At 40.2% G+C, this 22,842-nt stretch overlaps 1 protein-coding gene across 1 annotated transcript in view; it reads left to right on the top strand.

The window, feature by feature from the left end:
* Positions 1-3,041: 3,041 nt before the first annotated feature.
* Positions 3,042-22,842, top strand: part of OCA2 (oculocutaneous albinism II) — a 178,297-nt gene continuing 158,496 nt past the window's right edge. Inside the window, exon 1 of the mRNA XM_009882100.1 lies at positions 3,042-3,310. Within this exon, the coding sequence (XP_009880402.1) occupies positions 3,042-3,310 (269 nt within the window). The remainder of the gene's footprint in view (positions 3,311-22,842) is intronic.

Genomic DNA, 22,842 nt, shown 5'->3' with positions numbered 1-22,842 from the left:
TGTTTTAGCTACGTAGGTAATCACAATCAAACCTGTCTCTTGTGGCAAAATGATGCTGTATTATTTTTTTGCAAAGCTTTTGTGAACGTGCAATAATGGGGTTTATGGTTTTGTATCTAGGCATCAGGTTTTCTCACAAGTTTCTTGTCCTTGGCATTCTTTTATTTTCTCACTGATGTTAATTCTGTAAATAAATGTCTTTCATGCTAAGGCTTTGTACATATGAAAGGCTGACTAATTTAGTTCTTACTCACTTCAAGATAAAAAATTCCTACTTTTGGGGTGAGACAGGATCAATTTTAGAGGTTGTATTCAGGTTCTCATCTTTTAAAAACTAGTACAGCCTCAGTTACTGTAGGTTTACTGCTCATGTTTCCACAGCCTGACATAATTTAAAAATCTGTGTACTTTCACAGCAGGCACTCAGACAAACCAAATGTTATGAAAAACGGAAGAAGGAGGAAGATATCTCAATTATGATTTACAGAGTGTCTTAATAAAGCCAGTATGTAAACATATAAAGTGAGACTGAGGACAAGAGCAATTATCTTTTCCATTTGGAGTTGGAAGTATTTGCATTTCAAAGTTATTTATTTGGAAGGAAGGCAGTTTGGGATTTTAGAACAGGCAAAAGTGGCTGCCTGGTAGGGCAGCAGGCTACCAGAGGTGACAAGAAGGTGTTGGTGGGGCAGTGGTTGCCCCCTCGTGGTGTGTGTTGGCCCTCCCAACGCCTCCAGCCTTAGATCCCACAGTGCAAGGAGCAAGCCTGGCTTTCCAGGACTTTCAATCATGACTTTGTCTTGGATCACCAAAATTCAGTGCTTTCCAGGCTATGGAGAAGCCCTGGACCAGCTCAATGACAGTGTGTTTGGTGTTACGTCAGTCATGCTTGTGCTCCTTACACCAGGTGACAACGGTACTGTCCTTTTAGGAAAATAAATGGGGGAGCAGTATTATCCACTGAAAATTGAAATATCTTCAGTCTTTCTTGATGTATGCCAACCATATTAAAAAATGGGAGCCCTGTGAAGCTTATAGCTGCCAGTGCCTTTCTTTCAGTAATTTACCACACTCTGCCTACTTTCCTTTTTTCTTTTTTCTCCCTTTTAAGAAAACCAAGAAAGCACAAATAAGCAAAGATTTATTTATGCTGATGTTTTCCAGGCTGTTACTCATAGACTCATAGAGCAGCTCAGGTTGGAAGGGACCTCAGAAGACTATCTAGTCCATCCTTTCATGGGAAAAGAAGCTTAGATGAAATTATCTATCACCCTGTTTGGTCACATCTTGAAAACCTCTGGTGATGGAGAGTCTTCCATGTTCCTGGAGAGGTTGCTCCAGTGAGTGATTGTTTTCACCATACAAAATTTCTTTCTTGTATCGAGACGAAACCTCTCCTAGTGCAGCTTGTACCTTTCACCCCTTGTCTTCTCCATGTGGCTCCTTGTGAAGAGATAGCCTCTGTCCTCTTTGTAGGCCCCCTTTAAGTACTGGCGTACTGTGATTAGGTCATTCCTGAGCCTTCTCTTCTCCACGGAGAAAAGACCTAACCCCTTCAGTCTTTCCTCACAGGGCAGGTTCTCCAGCCCTTTGATCATCTTCGTGGCCCTCTTTGGACTCGCCCCAGTCTGTCCACATCTTTTTTGAATTGTGGGGACCAGGACCAGACACAGTACTCCAGCTACTGTGTAATGATGGGAAGAATGAAGTTAATCAATCTACTTGTAAGGACAGGGGAAGAAGATTAGGATATGATAACTAAGAGTATTGCGAATAGAAAGAAAAATAAATGCAGGACTGGAGAAGGAAGTGCCACCTGGGGAAATTCTGATTTTAGATTGCTTGGAGCCAAAAACTGCATTTGTGGTGACTTGTATATTCAGTCTTTTCTTTCAGGAGCCTCCATTCCCTTGTAACCTGCAAGGCCATGAGAACTCAAAGTTGCACAAGATCATAGTTAGCTTTTTTTTTATTTCTGTTTCTAGTGATTTCTCCTGCTGGGACGGAAGCAGAGCCTGTTCCCTATTACTGTGCTATTTTTGCCCCAGAGCCCTGCAGGACTACCTGCGTGTCCTGTGCTGAGATCTCTGCAAGGAGGAGCAGGTATGTGCTCCAACAAGGCTCCTGTCCCTCTCTGCAGGGAGGTCAGAGGCTGACGTGTCCATTTCCTGAGCTCTTGCTGTCCTCTCTGGTGGCTTCGGCACTTTACACTGAAATATTCCCGTGATTAGACTCCACAGCTTGCGTTTAAGACAGGCTGATCTTTAACTTAGTCTTCGTGTCTGATGTGTGCACTTTGTGGGATTCTGAAGTGTTTTTTATAACTTTTCACGCTGAATTTTAATGATGAGAGCATAAAAGCTTTTTGACTGTTATGCACTAAGTTTTATTATAATCACCGTTAATAATCATGTAACAGAACCTAATTTTCATCAAGGTTTGATTCGCATTTCATAAACGCTGCTGGCAACTGTCTTCATAAAGCTCGAGTACCTGCTCTGCTTAATGAGGGGCCATCAGCTGCGGCAGAGTTTCAGGGCGACGGCGACTTTCCGAGGGAACCTGCGGGCTGGGAGGAGTGAGGTGGCTTCGGTGGGGCTGCTGCCACCACAGCTGCTGGAGAAAAGCTGTGTCATGGTGGTGAAACAGTGCTGTTATAAGCTGGGAAGATGTTCTGCACCAGTGGCTCTTGTGCCTCCAATGCAGAGATGATGTAGTCTTTTTCTGTGGGATAGACCAGTGCATGTTTCTGGGGCATTTATGGGAGAAAATCACGGTAGACATGGAGAAAGTAGAAGAGCCATCTCTTTACGTATTGCAATGGTTTTTATAACGGCTAATTTTGAAGTTGCAGAGGGGTTTAAAACGTTGGAATTATTCCTAGTGGAAATAAACCAACAAGAGAAACATCCAAAGGTGCACGAAAAATCTTCTGCTTGGCATTTTTAACACGCTTGTACTGAAGTAAACATTGAGTCAATTCAATTTAGTCCTAATATATTTGTTTTCACTTTCTTTAGGAGAACACCCCCCAGGGACAGATGTACTTGGATAACAAAGATGACAGCACAATTTCTAGACAAGAAGAGATGGAGCTGGATCAAACACCTTTACATCAAACCAGTCTATCTGCAATGGCGGCAGCCAAACCAATGAGCAGGAGTTGCAATGAGCTGCGGCTATTAAAAGAGTACCATGGCATGGTAGCGAGTCTTGGAGAGCCACAGACCCCCTGTGAAAAACCAGCAATAGGGGACGATGGCTGCGTTGCTCTGGGGAAGGATTTCATTTCTGTCCCCATGCAGGGAAGGTAATGAATGAGGACAAACAGAATATTTTTTCTCCTAATCCAAATTAATTTTTATTTCCTTGCAGAGCGGATACATATGTTCATTAAGTGAATGTTGTTTCTCCCACATAGAGAACACGAAGCTTAATGGGACATCAGAGCAGTCTTAATTGCCATGGGGGGGTCGTGGATCACTAGATTTCTGAACTAATCTCAGCTTTAATAGCAGCCATGGGCCAATTTTGCTGTGTTTTCAAGATCAGACACATGGCTTTTCTTCCTTACTTGGTGTCACCAAGTGTCATAAAACACACAGAGATAAAGCAGTTTTCATGTTCCACCCCTCACCTCTTTCAGAAAAATGCATCGTAAGGCCGTAAACTGAATCATTACAGCTAAGACTGGGAACACTAAAATGAGATTAATAACATCACTGTGACAGCTGACACTTCACATATCAAGTGTATGAGGAGTGTGTGCTCTTTGCGTATCCTCTCCTGCATCAGGAAAGGTGCAGGTTTGGGGATGGGGGTGCTAATCTTTCCTGTTGCGACAGATACTACTTCAGCACTTCTATTTGTAAGAGTTAAGAAGTATTTTATAGACCCCAAAATATTGCAGGTGGCTTTTTGATGTCAGGATGGAGCAAGCTTTCTACCAGCAGCAACCGCAGCATGTGGAAGGCAGCCAGGGTGGACTGTCAACCTTTTTGGGTAATTTTGAGAATTTGTAGAGGTGACTTGACACAGCCTAAAGTGAGAGCAATGCTGTACCTAGTCTGAGCTCCTGCAGAGCACATGCCTTGAAACACTGCCTGAGAAAGTCTCTGTTGGGCAAGATGGCTTACACTGCAATAGTGAAATAGAGTGCCAGCGTAATTTCCAGAACCTGATGCTGAAGACTCTTGTTGCACTGCTACAAGTCAGGAAAAATCATGGCAGATTTCAAAACAGTTTAATCATAGAATCATAGAAGCGTCTAGGCTCAAAGGGACCTTTAAGATCATCGAGTCCAACCATTGACCTAACACTGCCAAAACAACCACTAAACCATGTCCCTAAGCACCATGTCTGCCTGTCTTTTAAATACCTCCAGGGATGGTGATTCAATGTTTAAATTATTCAATGGTGATTCAAGGTTTAAACCACATTATATTTTAAAATTATTTAAAATTAAATAAACATAAAGATAAAATTTATTTAATTACTTAATTAAAGTGAATCAGAAGCGTAATGCAGATCAGAATCCTGGGTAAGTCTTACCTGTAGTCAGCTAGACTTTTCATCCAAAGAGCAGAATTTTCTTATTTTTCTCTCTCCCTCTTCTTTGTGTGGTTCTCCACGGCTGTTCACATAGGGTGGGAGGTGCAGTCCCAGGGGCTCCCCATGGTTCTGGGCATGCTGGTCACATCCCTGAATTGCTGGGCAGGGCTGAGTCTGTCTTGTGCTCCTGCATCTCATTTAGAAGGAAATCTGCTTATACTGGGAGCAAAGGAAGTTTGGGGCATTTTGGTAAGTTCCCTGGTCTGGAGAAGGAGGAGCCAGGCTAGCTGGATGAGCTTTGCTGCATCCCTTACTTACCTACAGTGTGTGTCCTATAAGTCTACAGCAAACCAAATCAAGGTTTTATGTGCATCTGAAAGAATTTCCATCAGAGTGAGAACTGGAAATCATTATAGCTATGATTTCCAAATATTAAAAAAATTAATGAAATCGACAGCTTGACCACAAAAGCCATATAAATCCTTTAGAAATGATTTTTGGAGTATTTGAGGATTTGTTGTGTTGAATGAGAGTTTTACTGACAGAATCCAATCTTGTAAAAGTTCTTCAGTTCAGCATGTGGTGAGGGTGAGAATGTCATCTTGTTTTGAAAGAGCACGGTAAGTACAGTGTATATGTGAGGATGAGAGGCAGGCAGGGGACTGGAAGGACTGAGTGTATCTGGAGATAAGGTTTTTCTTTTGCCAATTCACATAGATGTCTTGCTGCAAGTGTGTTTACCAGTGCTATTTAGTGTCCTGTTTGTAATTCTGGTACAGGAACAAAACACATGATTTTGTTCTTATGGACCACCCTTCTGGCTAAATGTCTTCCTGTTATTTTCCAATGGGTGTTAGGAATTTGTGTACCAGTGTTACACAGGTTACTGTGAACCTATGAACCACAGTTTGGAAATCATGGTCATAGGTGCAGAGATGAAAAATACTAAATTGTGGGTGAGTCCACCTTCCTGTAAGTGCAGGCAGTAGCTCCAGGGCTTTTGATAACACCATTTTCCTGTTGAAGAAACTGTAGTCACCGTGTGTGATTTAGGAATAGATGTACAATTAAAGAGCCATCCTCATGCTCCCTTACAGACAAATGTATATCTAATCTTCTATAGTAATATATTATGGGCTCAGGAAAGGATCTCCTGGAATTTCTCCTTGTTGATCTTTACCCCTCTTGCTCCTCCAATATTGATTTTTTTCTTGTGGAGTTGAATTTTATCTGTCTCTTCTTAGCATGTATTTTAGCCAATGTACATTAGGTGCAGTTAAAATACTGATGTGATCTGTGTGACCCTTCTAGTATGAGTAATTACCCTTAAATCATTGGGACTACTCAACAGAACGCAGATAAAAACATGGATAAACCTTTGCAGACTCACGAGTTGTTTGATTAGTTTCATTAGAATGAGAATTAGCTTTTAATGTAAATTGTTCTTTTGCTTGCAAAGAAAACTACTAATGATTAAAAAAAGAGAACACCAAATCATTTTTTTCCGGTAAAGAGGTTCACTAAATTGGCATGTCTGTATGTTTTTTTTAATGCATCTACTTAACTCAAATTGCTGAATTATCTTTCAGAGATAAGATTCCCAGGTTCTCTAAATTGTTCAAATGTGCGCTGAGACAAGACTTTCCAAAGAATCTGTTTAACAGAACAAGGGATTTATCTTGGTCCCTAAAATTACCTTTAAGAAAATGATATTGAGTTAACTGGGGCCCTTTTCCCAGGGAGACAGATGTCCACCCTATTCTGGACAGAACATTTCCATTTGACTGCAGTGCTGTCCTGCAGATATTTTGTGGTTGACGTGCGTATCATCTCGGGCTGCCTGCCTATCAAAATGCCTTCTCATCTACCTTGTGTATTGAAGAACAGTGCCTTCCGACTCCAGCTGTTACTGCATTGCCTTAGGCTCTCTAGGCTCTACATGAGGGGGTCTGGACCATCCCCAGTGGTCACTCCAATGACTTTGTCTTTCCAGAGCATCCTTCCCCCTGAAATAAACCTGCCGGCCTTCTCATGAGCAACATACTTCCTTCAGTCCTGCTCGCTGCAGGAATTGTAGGACTGGACTACGAACGAGCTTGGGTGGCATTCAGTGGGAATGTGCCTGGCCTATGTGTCCATCTACAATGAACTGCATTATGCAGTGTAGTTTGGTTTATTGGAAATACAGTTTTTAAACTCGTGCAAAATGACAGTGAAGTCTGAATTTTGATTTTGCACTTGTTTCGTTCTCCTCAGCCTTTAAACAATGAGTTGACCAGGCTCTTTCTCATTACAGTTCCATGAAAGTGGCTTTTGCAGTTGACAGACATTGGCCCAAGCCACCTTCCTGAGCCCCTTACCTTGCAGGAAGATGTCAGGCTGCCTTGTGGCTGCATGGGCAATGCTCCTCAGGTCAGCCCTGACGTCTCCAAGAGCACAAGCTGCTTCTTTCCATCATGTCTCTGCACATACAGGATGTGACTACAAAAAAAGGCCCCTTGGTTGCCTTGGCCTCGTCAGCACCAGTGCTACTTCCATGAGAGAAACCTAACGGCATGGCTTTATATCAACCAAATCTGAAATCCTCCTTTGTGAACCACAGGAAGGGAGTGAAGTCAGCTGTTTTCGGCTTAGGAGTTAGTGAGCCTCAAAGGCCATCTGTAGAAATGAGATGAATAGTAATTCCTAATCTCATGTAACCAATTACTTTGTGTTGCTATTTAAAACTACGTTACTGAAAAAAGAAGGGCATTCATTGGAATATAAAAGTGGTGGAAGGTGGTGAAAGAGGAGGGTAACAGAGTTACTAGACCCTGTGGCATTTATTTCACATTGCCCTTTTGGTCTCTTTCTTTCTTTGATGTGATTGCTGGCTGTACCCCCTTTTGTTGGTCAGCTAATAACATTATCTTCTTAGAAAAAAAAAAAAGGTTGGCAGTTGTGCATTCATTATGTCATGAACTTTCATGTAAAATTAGACTGTGAAAGGAAGGTGATGAAACCAAGCCTTAGTGTTACTCCACTCAAGTTATATTTGGATGAATTTGGCCCTGGTCATGAATTTGGCCGGTCATTTAATATGATAGTCCTTGGAAGATTTTTTCTTTAATCTTTGTGCCTCATTAAGAAGATTAACCTCTGGGATAACAAAAAATAATCTCTTTTTTGGAATCTGCTTGAATTTGTGTTTCATCAGGCAAAACTATTTCTCTCAGCATTTCTCCTGTCTCTCCATTTCACTTATGTAATACTCGCTTATGTAAGAAAAAGTAAAAACAATCAACCAAATCCAACTCTTCCTTTGCTCAGAATCTGTGGTCCCAGGATCAGTAGGGACCTGCGGTGAGAAGGTCGGTGAGTTAAAAATGTCTATTGAATTCTCAGTTTGCAGCAATACAACAGAAAGATTGCGATTGTATTTCCTGTTGGAGAAGCTGGGAGAGGATAAGTTATTGTATAGTGAAAAGTCATTATGAAAGTGAAGTTATGCCTTTAGCAGTGAGAGATTATAAATCTCAATTTTGATTTTTAATTATGTTGATGTATTGCTACTTTTAAAGGACATTTATGAGACTTAGAATTAGATGTCAAGAAGACATGGTTACTGTCTAAATAAGTAAAATTTATGTGACAATTTAAAAGCTTCAGACAGGGGAAAAGACTGATGAAAAAAAGAACTGAAAAACATTCAAAACACATTTTTTGTGTGTCCTAAGACTAATTTTGATCTTTGGCTATTAGAATAAAATGGGATCATCTTCTGTTCAACAGTCAAACAGGGAAAGTGGTCATTTTCACATCATAATTGCATGTTTGTGTAGGAACCATTCTGATTTTTCATGTCAATCACACAACCATTAGAGAAGAGTCCAGGACAGACAGATGACTTCACAGCAAACTGCCACATTCATCATTCTCATGTGGCTTCTGATGATCTTGCTTGCTGCCTGAATGGTGACACTTCTGGCTTTCTTTCCATTTCTTATCTGTAGTGACTGTTTCTGAGTTTTGATTACCCGTGAGGGTCTTTAAATCCTATGACACTGCAGTGAACAAACAATATTAAGGAAGTTTTAAAGTCACGACTTTACTAATTGATTTAATTTGCTTCATTTGGTTTTGAATATACTCTTTCAAGCATTTGTTGCTAACGTGGAGGCATGTGGCCGCAACGCAGCTTGTCATGAGCAACTGTGCATGGGCATGGGACTGCTGAGTCTCTCTTAGCTCAGATTATAGCTCCCTGCTGCTGCCCCTACTGCATCACAAAAACCTGTTCAAAACCTGAAAACCTCAAAAGAAGCAATAGGCAGCTCTAGGAAATTTTTAGCTTGAATAGTAGGAAGCATAACAGAAAGACAACATTATGCAAAATAGGCAAATAAATAAGTTATCGGAAAGTTCTGCTGCCCCCTTCTAACTCGCGATTACCAGTTTCCTGGGAAGAGCTTCTTGGATTGGTAATGGAAGGAAGACAGAAATGTGTTTGTATGGCATAGATTAAGTGAGTGTTTGGCTTCATTTGAGCAAAAGGTGTGTGTTCAGCAAAAGACTGATTTGAACTTACTTTTTGCTGTTAATGAAACATATAGACACAGACCTCACTCATGATAAATTTCCCTGTCTTCAGAATTATTTAATTTCTCTGTTGCTGTGTACTATTCATCATCTCAGTGCTTATTTCTTGTAATTATTCACAGTATCTCAGATTGGTCATGTACCGCAATTTCTGTTCTGTCATCGGCAGACTAAAACCAGAGCACTGCCGTGTCACCACTGAAATGCTTTTTGATACTGACAGGACATTTTGGTAAACAAAAATCCCCCACTATTAATTTTTGTTTCTAAGTGCTCTGTTGAAAGAATTAGGGGGTACTAATTAACTGCTTCACACTTTTCTCACTGTCAGGCTAAAACTTGAACTCAGCATTCAGTGAAAATTTTGCAGTGTACCAACCTCCAAAGATCAAATGTTTCAATTGAGGCCCTGTGACATTGCACAAAACTGTTGAATTTTGCAAGCAGCTGCTCTCTTCCTAATGGTTAATAATATGGTTATGAGGGGTTCGTCTTCATTAGACCTCTTAGGCCAACTGTGGAAAGATGCCAGTAACATACAAGCTTCAATCCTCTTTGGGGTTGGACAGCTGTTTCCTCTTGTAAACCTCTATTTAAATGGAGGAAGGCTTTTAATGTCAGCAATGATTTTTTTTACATTATAAGGTTGAAGGGTTAAGCCAACCAGACAGCCAGACTTTGAAAAGAAATGTGTTGCACAGAGACAGTCACAGTTGAGCAGCAGGGCATGCATGGGGCTTAAATAGCTGACGAGAGGAGTAGGTATCAATGTAAGATGAAGTAAACAGCTCAATCGCTCAGTTTCCTTCAATGAAGCTCTTTCTTTGAAAGCCTTTTCCATGTGCTTCGTTCCTGGCCGATGTGCCTATAAGCGGGTGGCAGGTCTGACATACTGACCAATTTGTGGGAATCAGAACTTTTCACTAGAAGGTGGTCAACTGATACTAATTAATAAGAATTCAGTTTTGTCCCCAATTTTCTGCCAGGTAGGTGTGCGAAATCTTTACATGGGGGAGAATAATTGAGTCTTTGTTGACAGCGACTGGGGAGAAGAGAAACAAAGCATTGGAAATCCAGAGCCCTTACATGCCTTGCTACATTAGCTCGACATGTGAATAGGCAGCCACTGCGGCACTACTGTTGAGTGTAATCGTCTGCATGGTAACTTTTCCACGGGTCCAGCCCCTGCAGTTGAAGGACTGAGCAAGACAAAACATGCAAACGCAGCTGAAAATAGTTGAGAAAGGGCATTGTGGAGAGGAAGCTGATGTTTGACAGTAAATTTGACTATTCAACTTAAAGGCTTGGACCTCAGTGAGCCTGAGGTGAGGCAGAAGCCCATGAACTTAGCAGAGCACAGAAGGAAAAAAAGAGAGAGCCCAGGACAAGGACAGTTTGGTTTGACAGTCCAATCAAAAAAAGAAGATTTGTAGGTGTGGCTCTTTTACTGTAAATGCCCTGTTTAATTACTTTACACAAGATGTAGGAGGTGGATGTACAATTCCCACCCTGGTCTGAGGGATAAGTAAACACACACCTCCGAGCTCTTGGCTAAGTGTATGGGCCATTAGGCTCCAAAGCAATCTTATTTTTGTTTTCGCTTTTTCAATTTATCACTTCCTCGCTCTCTAAATAATGGAACATCCATTGAAAGCGCAACTGTAACTCAAATATTTTATTCTCTAAGTAAATTTACTGATTATCAGCATTGTTTTGTTTATCTCCTCCTCTTCCTTCTTTTTCAAGTGATTATTATTTTCTTAAAAATATAAGGGCCTGAAGGAAGAGAAGAGGAAGGGTTTGCAGGCTACTGTCTTTGCTAGTAACCAGGGTATTCAGATGAGAGCTTCGGTAGCTTAGTTCATACCGAGTATTTGCCCCAAAATATCTTCAGCCTCTTCCCAGGCTACTGGGGAGCTGCTGCTGAGCATGGAGAGGGTAGAGAGGACTCTGAGACACTGGTGGAAGGAGAAGTGGCTGGAAGGAGAGATATCAATAATACGCAGAGACAGCAGAAATAGTGAGAAGGATGAATGGAAACCCTTCCATGTGGCTACAGAGGGACACTGGTTGAAGCTGAAATGCAGTGTGAAACACAGAGCGGCATCAGGGTGTAGTGAGCCATGGGGTGAGTTAGATAAAAGCAAGTTAATGTCGTGGTTGTAAGCCAGACTCTTATGTGGTCAGACCTCAGTTAGGATAAAAAATCCTAGCTCCACCCAAAGCTGCAGTTAACACAAGGGTAAGAAACTATCAGTCCCAAACCTTGAAGCGAAACAGCCAAGTTTACAGCACTCCTTGCTTACGCTGAATGCCTTGCACTGGTGAGTACTTACAGCTTGATCTTCCAAACAAAAATAAGGCACGTTAACAAGACAAAAATATGGAAGGCCACAATCCCTCACGAAATCAAACAATCCTACCCTGTAAAGGGGTACAGAAAGAAACCTTTCCCTCCTCTCTTCCCCCCCCACCCGCCGCCCCTCCTCCCTGCAGCTTACTGCTAGGAGCAGCATAGTTCTGCTTGGTGATAGAGATGTGTTTCAGTCTCCCTGACACTTTGAATACTTCTCCATTAGAATTAATTAGCATCAGAGTGGTTTGTCCTCTTGTGTTAGAAGCACTGGAAATCATTCCTCAGATGCAGCAAAATTTTCCAGCATAGTGGTGGTCATACATTTAAGAACTGAAGTTCATGTTAAATTGAATGTAGTTGGTGGAAAAAATAGATTAATGCAGATGGAAGAAATTAGCCAGTGAATTAAAAAAAAATAGGGTCACAGTCTGTAGTCTGGCAAATCATATGGCTTTTTTTTAAAATCTGCTATCTATAAGGAGCTCAAGTGATTTACTCTCTGAAATACAGCAAAAGCTGATAAATGAGTCACCAAAATGCTTACAGACAGTGACCAAGCAAGCAATTCTCTGCTTGATAGGTACTAATGGGACTGCAGGGGCAACCTGCAATAATTGCGCTAATGGACCAGCAGAAGTCAGAGACCACGCAGAGCTCTGTCCACAGCAGGTCGGAGCTAAGTCAAGGACAGCACAGTGAGCTGGAGCCGGGTCTGTCAGAACTGAGTAGGTTCAGTTAATGCACTTAGGCTTGGTGGTTTGCTTTTTTTTTTTTTTCCTTTTTTTTTTTCCCTTGGCACATTTTTTCATGATTTCTTTTGGGCAGGGTGAGGTAGAAAACAGATTGGCAGTTACAGCAACTCACAGTTATCAGAAATGCGGCAGGATACTGACTCAGTACTGTCTGTGAATTAGCATCATTCAGAAGCAGCTGTGAAAGGCTGAAGGTTTTGCTCACACTTTCTGAAGCACTCCCTTTTCCACACTAGTTGGTAAGGACAGTAAACACAGCCCATCTGCCATTCGCTCCCTGGTATCCTCGAGCAGAGTCTTTGCGAGGGCTCCCTTGCCTGAAGTGAAGCTCTGGCAATGAAGGAGTATGAAAGCGTTTCTCTCAGCCAGCCGTACCCGCAGTTATATCGAACTGGTATGTCTGGCAGGGCATTGCACTTGCTGTTGGAGGACAAAGCGTTATGCTATTGATGAATTTATTGTAACAAGTCTAATCCTGAATTATTACAGTACTTCCCTGAATAGGTTAGGTAAATATTTCACAGTGACTTCCCTACCTGGTCTTGTGGACTTATGTAATTTATTTTCTCTGCTGCTTAGAAAATACAAAAGTAAAAGCAGCTTTAAATACTCTGTTGTCTCTAATCTTTCTAGGAGTGATAGGAGCAACTCTACCTCCTCAGCCACGTCAGTGACATGTGAGCTGCAATCCTCTTTAGGAGTCTATTGACAGCTGGTTCATCATGTAAACCTCTTAGAGTGAAAAGCATGAACCTGAATTTAGTGAATCTGCCTGATAAAAGGAATAATAAACCCAGAATGGAGCAAGCAATGCAATTCTGTTTTTGTCTGATGTGTCTTTAATTGTGTAAGCTAAAACAGCAGGGCTATGTCGTAATATTATATAAATACACAGTTTTGTTGCATCCATTGGCAGCACGTGCCTTCTTTGCCAAGGTACTCTGTGTACTGCATATTGTGACTCCCAGTGCTTTCCAGCGCAGGCCAATGAGAGCAAATGCTCTGCACAGAAGTAGTACAATGGAATTTGTGCATTTTAGACAATGTTTTCGGCTTACATCTACTTGGCGTATTGTACTCTGTGCCCAAAACTAAGCTAAGCCAGCACTGTAAGGAATGTTTCAGAGCAAAAATTTTGAACATCAGCATGTGGAAAACTATTATTTTTAACCACAAATAAAATGGCGATGTGCGCCTGTTACAAATCTGTTCATATTTGTGTAACAGTATTGAAGAGGATTAGGGGGCCAGAATTATTTCACCTAGCCTATTTTGACAGAAGAGAGACTACGCTTGGCAGAAAAGAATGATAGATTGTCATAAAGATTTGTATGTATGGATATCATTGCAATCACAGTTTTTAACCTATAGGTCTGTCAACAAAAGTTTAAATAGGTCCATTGATGTCATTAGACCTGTCATGCTTTCCTTCAGCTGGAAATCTGATGTTTGTGAGGCAGAACACACGAGTTCCACATCACAAACAGGCAACAAATGTACCAATTTATTTACAATTTAGAATAGGACTAATCATTTAATTTTCTTGATGTGTCAATTCAATAAATGTTTTAGGCTCAAGCAGATAAGACGGAGAAAAGAGAATTCTGGCTCTTCATACTTGTTAAACACTGTATGAAACTAGGGAGTTTTAGGTCATACGTATAATGCTTTGACATCATAAAAATTAAGTATTGACATCAGCTTCCTTATATGTAATGGAATTTATTCACTTGTATGCAGAATTAGTCATCAGGATCCTACATGTGTTGCATATGTATCTCTTCAGGGATGAAGTCTTCATGGTACTGTGGTCTACAACGCATTTAGTCTTCATAAACAAGAAAGTTGCAAGTAGTAGGATACCTTGTCCTATTGAGGTTACAGTGTTTTATTATTGAGCAAAATAAATTAATATATAAACTGGAATAACACCGCAGAACTGAGCTCTAACCATACTTCTTGCAATGAAGAGCAAATGATGATGGAGTCCATTCTTCCTTTCTAAATCAATGGCCTTTTTAAAATTTAATATGTCTATATGCTTTTATCTTAAGTTAAAATCTGTTCTTTTAGCTCTGCCATGTGTCATGATATTTTTTCTCTCCAGCCCACGCTTTTTCCTAATGCTTCTGGAGGAGATAATTCCTGTAGCTTTAGTTCTTCCACTATTCTGATTAACTTTCACATTGCATAACCTTAAAACAGTGCAAAATGATTTTTTTTCTCTGCAACAATGTGCCATGGACTTCTTCTCATAGACATTTTGTTTGTTTGTTTGTTTGTTTGTTTTAAAAAGCATTTATTTGCAATTGTAACCTACTTTTAAGTGCCATGACTCAAATGCAATCGATTTTGGCTTTAAAGATGTTGTTTTTGTGTAGAGGAACAATCATTATTCTGTGCTGATTCTTGAGGTGCGGAAGAGCTGCCTATATATTCGTTTTTAAGAATGATATCTGATTATGGTCATTTTGGTGTGTGTGTCTCTTGTCTTTCTTTTTTGTTATTTTGTTTATTGCTCCGCTGCATAAGGTATCCACTTACCTTTCTTTTTCCTTTTCCTTTCCATATTGTCAGAGTATCCTTCAGTTTTTCTGCTATGTCACACTCTACTGATAATTTCTTTTTGCAAACTGCCTGTGCAGACTGTATTAAAAAGACATTTGTTAGTGCAGTGGCTGTTTGTCTTGGCAACAGTTTCTGGAGTTGTTTTATTCAAAAGATACATGTGAGAAGCTGTGTTTTGTTAGTACTATACTTTATCCTTCATTCAGGCATCTGATGTGTGTTTCAGGCTTCTCTTATTTGGAGGTGCTGTTGATTCAAGAGCACTAAACATTTTGATCAATTTGAGTCTATAACCCAATAGCTGCGCAACTGCCTGGTCCAACACACAGCGAAGAACAAGCTTTGCTTTTTTTTTTTTGATGAAAAGCCTGTTTTTTAATGCTTTTAAAAATGCTTACACGTGTTTCTGATTGAAAATTAATCGATTATTCAAGCGCTATATCTTCCAGAAGAAACAAAACACTTGAAAACTTTCTTTTGTCTTTAACTGTCTAAATTAGCTGTGCTCCACAGCATCTCTGCCAGGGTAGGACCAGTGAAAGAGTTCCTTCATCTCAATTATTCTGCTTTTAGAGACAGTCATATCTGTCTTGCTTCTTTAATGGAGTTCATTTGTAAGGACCTGCTGTGTTTTTTTTTTATCTGTCTCTTTGTATAGCAGCTTGGAGCCTTCTGCCTTAAGGAGGGGAAGAAGACAGAAAGAAGCTGATGACAACAGGCAGCTATGTCAGCACGGGGTTTTCCCTTTTCTGCAGATAGTCCTTTGCTGAAGAATTATTTTTTCTGAAGTCAGCAGCCCTGACACTTTTCCTTTTCTCTCTTCTTTTTCTGTGGGAGCACAGAATGAGGTTTTATTTATGTAACCTCGTGTCTAGATGGCCAGAAATTTTGATGTGTATGCAAAGACTTATTATCCATATGGCTACTGAGCAGAATGCTACCTTTTTTTTTGGTCATCATTGTCCAGAATTTATTTAGCTTTGGGACAGTACTGATTTTTAGAACATACATAGCAAATATTATGGCATTGTCATCAAGAATACGTTATGTCAGGAGCATGATGGAAGGAAATCACCTCTGTGAGACTATGGAGTAACCAAAGTGTCACTCTATATACCACAAAGGAGAATGCAGTGCCTGAGAGAAGAGAGTCTGGCATCTGTGTGACTGGGAGGGAAGTTGTGCATCATTGCTATCAAGAAATATGATGTATAGTTAAACTGTGTTGCTGGAACAAAGCCATCTGCCATGTAGGAAAAGGAATTTCCTTCTGAACCCTGAGAGGCATAATTTTATTTTGTTGACTTTTCAATGCACAGGAGTATGTTCTTACCTGCAGAAGGATTACAGCTTAAATCAGGAGGAAGGGAAGCTGTAATGGCATCATTATTCTTTGGTTTTGTGATCAGTTTCCCCACTTTGGGGGAGACTTGCCGAATATAATTTGCATGCTACTCTGCATGAGACAAGCAAATTCTCAGAGTTTCTTTGGAATGCATTATTTATAATCCTTGGGTTTTTTGTTTTTTTCTTCCTTTTTTTTTTTTTTTCTTCTTTGAGAATCTCAGTTGAATGTGTTTATGGACTCAGATCTTGTGTTTCAAATTCATCTCCCATTGGCACTGAATCAAAAATCTGTGTTTTAAAGCTGCTTGTTAACATAAATTAGATAGCTCATTCTCTGACATTGTAGCCTTGAGGTACCCATAGATATTTGAGGCCTTTCAAGGCAGAAAAAGATGTCTGGTAGCAAACCAGAACCTCGCACTGTGGAATGAGCTTCCTGAGGCTTGTAAACTGCATATGTTAATATGTTACAGTGATCTTAGTCAAAGGCTATTGCAGAGAAGAGCACCATCTTTGTGAGATAAAACTGCATATATTCTTGAATGGTTTCACTGAATATTCTCCAAACGTAAGAGTAAATATTGTATTATTATCAGATACTTTTTTGCTTTGTTTGGTTTCTTTAGTTTGGTCATCTGGGATTTTCAGTCCTTTAATTTTTTTTTGCCTCTGATATAACTCGAGGTGGAATGCAATGACCAGTGATGTGGATTTACTCTCTATTGAAGGTCACATGTTAGGAAGTTATGAGGAAATCATGGCTGGAAGGACTTGTTCATAGTTATTTGTATTCCTAATGAACAACGAATAGTTTCTTTGGGGTAAAAATCTTCTTTACCAAAAAGAGATTTCATCTAAGAGCAAATAAAAAGTAAGTGAAAAAGTACCTTTTGGTACGCTGTAATATAGACATAGTTTGTGTGAGGTTTATACATTATTTAGTGAAGAAGTCTTTCTGTCAGCTCAAAGTTAGTTCTTCGAGTTTCTTGTATAGTCAGTATGGGAGACAAGGATGAAAATGATTTGAAGAGGTGTGTTCCCTGCCAGTGATTGTAACTATCCTAGACCAGACTTTTAGATGGCAGAAGTTATGGAAATAACTTCAGCGTCTTATGCTCAGCCAGAAGCCGAAGAGGAAATCCTAGTACCTCCATTATAATTAAAATAATGCAAAAATTAAATATAATGGAAGGATTTCCATTATAGTGAAAAAAGTACCCATTATTTTATCAACTTAATGGTGTTATTTCAATATATGATAGCTATATCTCCTCCTACAAATTAATTTTAATCTTGAAATTTTACTGCTGTTTCTTCTGTGCCTATGCTGAGTATTATGTCTCAGGCCCTAGCTTTGGAGCAAATTTTAGCATTTTTGATGGGGCCAGTCCCATTGTAATACCTTATGAGAACCTGACTATTTACCAGATATGAGAGTTTTGAACTTGCCTTGTTTCATTTTATTGTGACCAAAGGACAAAATACAAGCCCCAGCAAGCTTACAATAGTTGGAAGCCTTCATGTGTTTTTTTAAAACAAAGCTTAATTTGATGACATCTTGCATTTTTTAAGCTGTGCAGTGGCCTGCTCCTTGCCTTCCCTTCCTCTCTCTAACACCTCTTCAGGCACAGAAGTCAGCCACATTTTATCACGTTGTTAATGAAATTTTTGTACGTCTCTCTGGATTTTTTTTTTCATTCTAAGCAATGGAGACACTTTGGTTTTAGTGACAAGGTTACAATTTTTCTGTAAAAGTTGCAGGTATGAATAATCTTATCTCCAAATTCTTGGAATGAAACATATGGAACCACAATTTTAAAATAAATGTTTAAAAAAGAAGAAAAAATAGCTTCTTCATAATTTAATCTTTAAGTATAGCTCACTAATTACTCTTTTCAATCTCCAAAACTGGGGTGAGTGGCATAAGAATATATTATAAGACAATGGGCCAGAAGCATAATTATGTGTGACAGTTTGTCAGTACATTGCTTGAGTTAAAGAAAACTGTATCAAAATAATCCCATCTCTTCATTGTGTAGGAAAGTGTTCCCTCATCTGGGAAGCGGTCAATGGTCTTCTTTTAATAGTGTTTCCTTTTCTTGTATCATCCTTAAATTCAGCTAGTCTGAAAGTGAGTCTTCATACTTCAACATATAGTCCCCCAAACCTTGAGACTACAACATCATATCATTGCAATGGTTGAAGAACAACGTTCTGTAGAGATGCTCACATCATCCAGTTGTTTCTCAGACCTATTTTTCTGTTCATGTTTCCGTCATCCCAGTGCCCCATATTGCATCTGTAAGAGAGCCTGGACAGATATAAAGTTAAAACATTAAGTTGTCACCTCTTCCTTAACTTTTGAGATTGTTGGAATTGCCTCACAGAGTACAAAAAAAGTGTGAAGCCCTCTTTATTTGTCATAAATTCAGTTAGCATCAGAGTTGGTTAAGCTAAAAGCTCATCGTGAATGCCAAAGAGAAATGCTGGCATTTAAAGCCAGGCTTGCAGAATATGCTAAATTATTAGAAGTGCAGCCATGCTTAAAGTGTTGCTGATAAATTGCCTCCTTATAGCACATTCATTTTTCAGTTTGCCCTGCAGCATTTGAGAATAATACGTTTTAACAGGTTATCTGTGTAATCCATGGAGAAACTGTGGTTTTGGAATTTGGACCGCCACCAATACTGGCTACTGCTGCCTGCTTCAAATTTGCAGCTTGCTAGCAGTCGCCAACAGCTAAGCTGTTTTGGCAGCACCTGCTCCTGAAATGTATTTTCTCCTTCAGACTGTCTGTGGTTTTTGCATGGTCTCTCCTGTAGCTTTCCAATTTTCTTTGCTGAAGCAGAAAACGGAGAGGAGGAATCAGCAGCTATGCTTTCTTAGTCCAACTTCTCAGTCCTTCAAAGAGTAGGCTTTTTGGACCTGCCCCAACACTGTGGCCCTGCTGGGTGGTTATGAAGCTCTGGGCCAGCCCGGGTACCCGTCCCCATCCCCATCCCCGTCCCCATCCCATCCCTGCTCCCTCGTTGGGTGCTGTGGGATGGGCCCTGGTCATGGAGGGCACAGCCCTTGCAGACCCACAGCCACCCTCTGCTCTTGGCTCCCTCCCACAGGGCAGCTGGCCCTTGTGGTGCCCTGACATGGAAGCAGAAAATGTGTGAACTGCTTAGTCCTCTTAGGGAGAGTCAGGGGAGCATCAGGGCAGCTTAAGGATTAAGTGCTTTCTTTTAGCTTCACCCACTGCAATGCGGTCCTGGTGTGTATAAGTTATTAACCCTGTCCTGATATCTTCTTGATGGAGAGTTGCCCTGACAGAGACTGGCAAATGCTCTTGAGGAAAAGGAGCTACCAAGTCCTGGAGGTATCTGAAAATTTAATTTTTCAGGGAAGTACAGTAACCCTACAAAGCCTGATTTGATTAAAAAAAAAAAAGGAAATACAGGAAACACTCTACTTTCCAAGCTATTTCTGAACTTAAAATTGCAGAATATTGCACAAATGAAGGAGGAGAGACCACTACTGCATGTTCTTGCAGGACATGCTCACTCTCCAAATCCAGCAGAAGCGAACGAAGCAAGCACATTGTGTATGTCCTTCTAAAGAATGATTTCCATCTTGGAAAAGCTCAGCACACATTTCACTACCTCTTTCTTAAGCATGTTCTTTAGTTGCCTGAGGTCTTGGCATGGTAGACACTTCTCAATATGAGACCTGCCAAGTTGTCTGTGCCTCTAGCAGTGTCTTGCTGTCAGGTAGTGCCAGTGCCGCAGTCCTCTGGGGAATCCTGTACAGTCCCATCTAATAGGAAATTAGGAAAATCAAAAAGAAAATGAGTCTGTATTAAGTAATGCTTTCATTGCTAAATTTTTCTGACATCTTAATGTTGCATGCTTTTAAAGGGTCTAGAGGTTATTTGCTGATTTAGTTGAAGCTACATAAAGCAGTCATCAGAAAACGTCTGGAGCCTGTTTAGAGATGTGAGTTCTGGAGTCTTTGATCCTTCCTTGACTCTTAGCGCATCAGTTGACCATACTTCATTTGCAATGGGTAGTCATAACAGTTCCCCCATGACGTGCTACCACTGAGGAGAAAACATGATGGCAGGTTGTGTCTTTGTGTGGGCGCATATATATCATGATGCTGACGGATGTATGTATACAGCTGCTTAGTACACAGTAAATGTTTAAAAGCTGAATACTATGATGTTGGTCAGCACAGTTTGTACCATGCAACCGTTGTCCAAAAGTGGACTTTATCAGAAACTGACAAATATGAAATCTGCTGAAAGAAAGTGTTTCAAGTGCGGTCAAAAACTGGTGTGGGGTTTCCTTTGGTTATTTTTTTTTTGGTGAAAACCTCTCTGGTTTTCATTTTGTTCCTGCATTGTGCTTGTTTACAGTTATGATAAGAGTAATTACTTCAGTACATATGATTTATATAAATGTATCCTCTATTCGGGGAACGTGGTGCTTCTAAATTAGGCTTTAGCCTATAAGAATGTAGAAATGATAAATTAAAGTCTTATAGCTGTTATTACTCACCTGCATGATTAATTATCTCTCATATTCTTACTCAAGTTTTCTCCACTAGCAAAATTTGCTTATATTTTTATTGTATTTGTTATAATCTCTTGGCTTGGTAGCATTCCTGGACTTTTGTTTAAGAGGCAGCTTCACACTTATAATACTTTTAGTGACTACTAATTCAGGGAAGCATGCTAACCTTTTTTTTCCTGAAGAGATAATTCCTTTTGTTTTTTATATTGAAATTTCCAATAAGTTGTGTTCAAAACTGTTGATGTTCTTGCGTGATAAGTTTGCTTCCATATTCACCTCTTCAGTTCTGACTGTATCCTTTCCGTAGAAGTGAGAATTATTGCTTTCTGTTGTCATAGAAATAGCTCTTTTACTGATAGTTGCGTGCACGATTTAGCATATGGCAGATGAAACATTATATTAGCTGATGTTTAAAATGTATGCTCCTTATTATAGGGAGTGAAAACTTAATGCATTGCGTGGCATGATTAATCTTTTCAATATAAGGCTAAATAATAGGTTCCAGGCAAACTTAGTGATTATTTTAAGTGTTTGCCAGCTAGCTAGGATGAGTATGGCCTTTTTCTTCCCCAGGTTCCTGTAGGATGCTTGTTTCCTTTGGTGTCCTCTGCTGTACTGTATTTTGGATTGAGAGGTTGCTTATTGCTGAACAACAGTTCCTAACACAAAATCTTCCTTTTCCTTTTGTTTAAAGGGGCATCTGTAAACATGTGAGGAAATGCCTGAAAATGTGGTCAGGGTCAGATCTGGTTCTCAATGGGAGGAATTGAGTTCTCTCTTTGGACTTCATTCAAAGTCTCCTGAAGACTTTGGAAGTTATCACCTACAGGTAACAGAAGATAGTGGCATGTTGTAGGTGGAACCTGCAGCAGCCTTCAGCTACCGGTTCTGGATAACATTAGAGAAGTCATCAGCCCATTAGTGGGAACAACTGGAGTCTCCCACATCTCTTCCTTGCCTCTCCTGCTCTCCCTGTACCTCTCCATGTGGCTAGGAGGGCAGCAGAAACCCGCTTCTCCTTAAACTGCCCAAATGAGTGTAGGAGATTGAAAGTCATATCTCTGCTGTACAGCTGTACAGAAATACAAATTGCCACCAAAAGAGTGTGAACCTTGCTCATGCATGGGGGGGTTCTTCATGATTGTGGGTGCTTCTGCAATAGATGCCCAGGGCTTGCATTTGGACCCTTGGACCTTTTTAATTCTGTGGGTGAGATCCTTCTCCAACTGCTGTAAGGCAGCTGGGGCTGCATCTGTGAACACCTCCATGACTTGGCAGAACCTGCTGTATCATCTGGGGTGTGGACAGCCCTCCTACAATGCTGCTTTCTCTTCTGTGTTACTATGGAGACAGTCAGAAATCGTAATTGCTTGAAAGATTAGCGATGGGAAAGTATGACTTTGACTGCAAGTAACCAGCTCAGAAAACAAATGCTTCCTCAGAACAAACCTATACTCCTGCAGAGAAAGCCAAAATCTGTATCTACGACTGTCACAGCAGTAACCAAGTGGTTAAGAACACAGTCTTCTGTTTGAAAGATTTTTCTTAATTAAAAAAAACACCCAGCTGTAGCAAATATGAGAATGAATGTGGCCACAGCTGTGGTTGTACAGGAGGCAAGACATGCTCTTCTTTTTCTGATCTCAGTTCTACATGGATCTTTCTGTATGAGTCGTGCTTTGTTTGAAGAAGTCCTTGTCAAATACTTCTTTCCATAGCTTTTGGTTTTAGTTTTCTCCCATCAATTTTGAATGAAAGGGAAATGAGAATGTTAATTTGTTGTGTGAAGATCTATGTGCATATCTACTTTTAAACATATACATATGTAAGGGCAATCATTTCATGTCTCTTCTCATATTTCATGTATAAAATGCTAACAAATTTTGAGTCTGAATCATGAGAGAACACTGGACACAACTGGTGTCCAGCTTACCAGCTCCTCACATAGTATAAATTCAATTTTTCTGTTCCTATGAATGGGTCTGTTCATAATGTGCTATTGAGCTGACCTGGTGATTAGCTCTTTGGTAATGTTGCTGAATTGCTCAGCAGAGATGGATTGCACTCCATTCTAGCATGTAGGTATAACCAAAGTTTCTAGCTCTTTTGACTGTGAAGATACAAAGTGTAA

This window comes from Charadrius vociferus, unplaced genomic scaffold (genome assembly GCF_000708025.1).
Source record: "Charadrius vociferus isolate BGI_N301 unplaced genomic scaffold, ASM70802v2 scaffold273, whole genome shotgun sequence".
Classification (NCBI taxonomy): domain Eukaryota; kingdom Metazoa; phylum Chordata; class Aves; order Charadriiformes; family Charadriidae; genus Charadrius; species Charadrius vociferus.
Note: the sequence above shows the minus strand (reverse complement) of the source record. Positions and strands in the feature narration are given on the sequence as shown.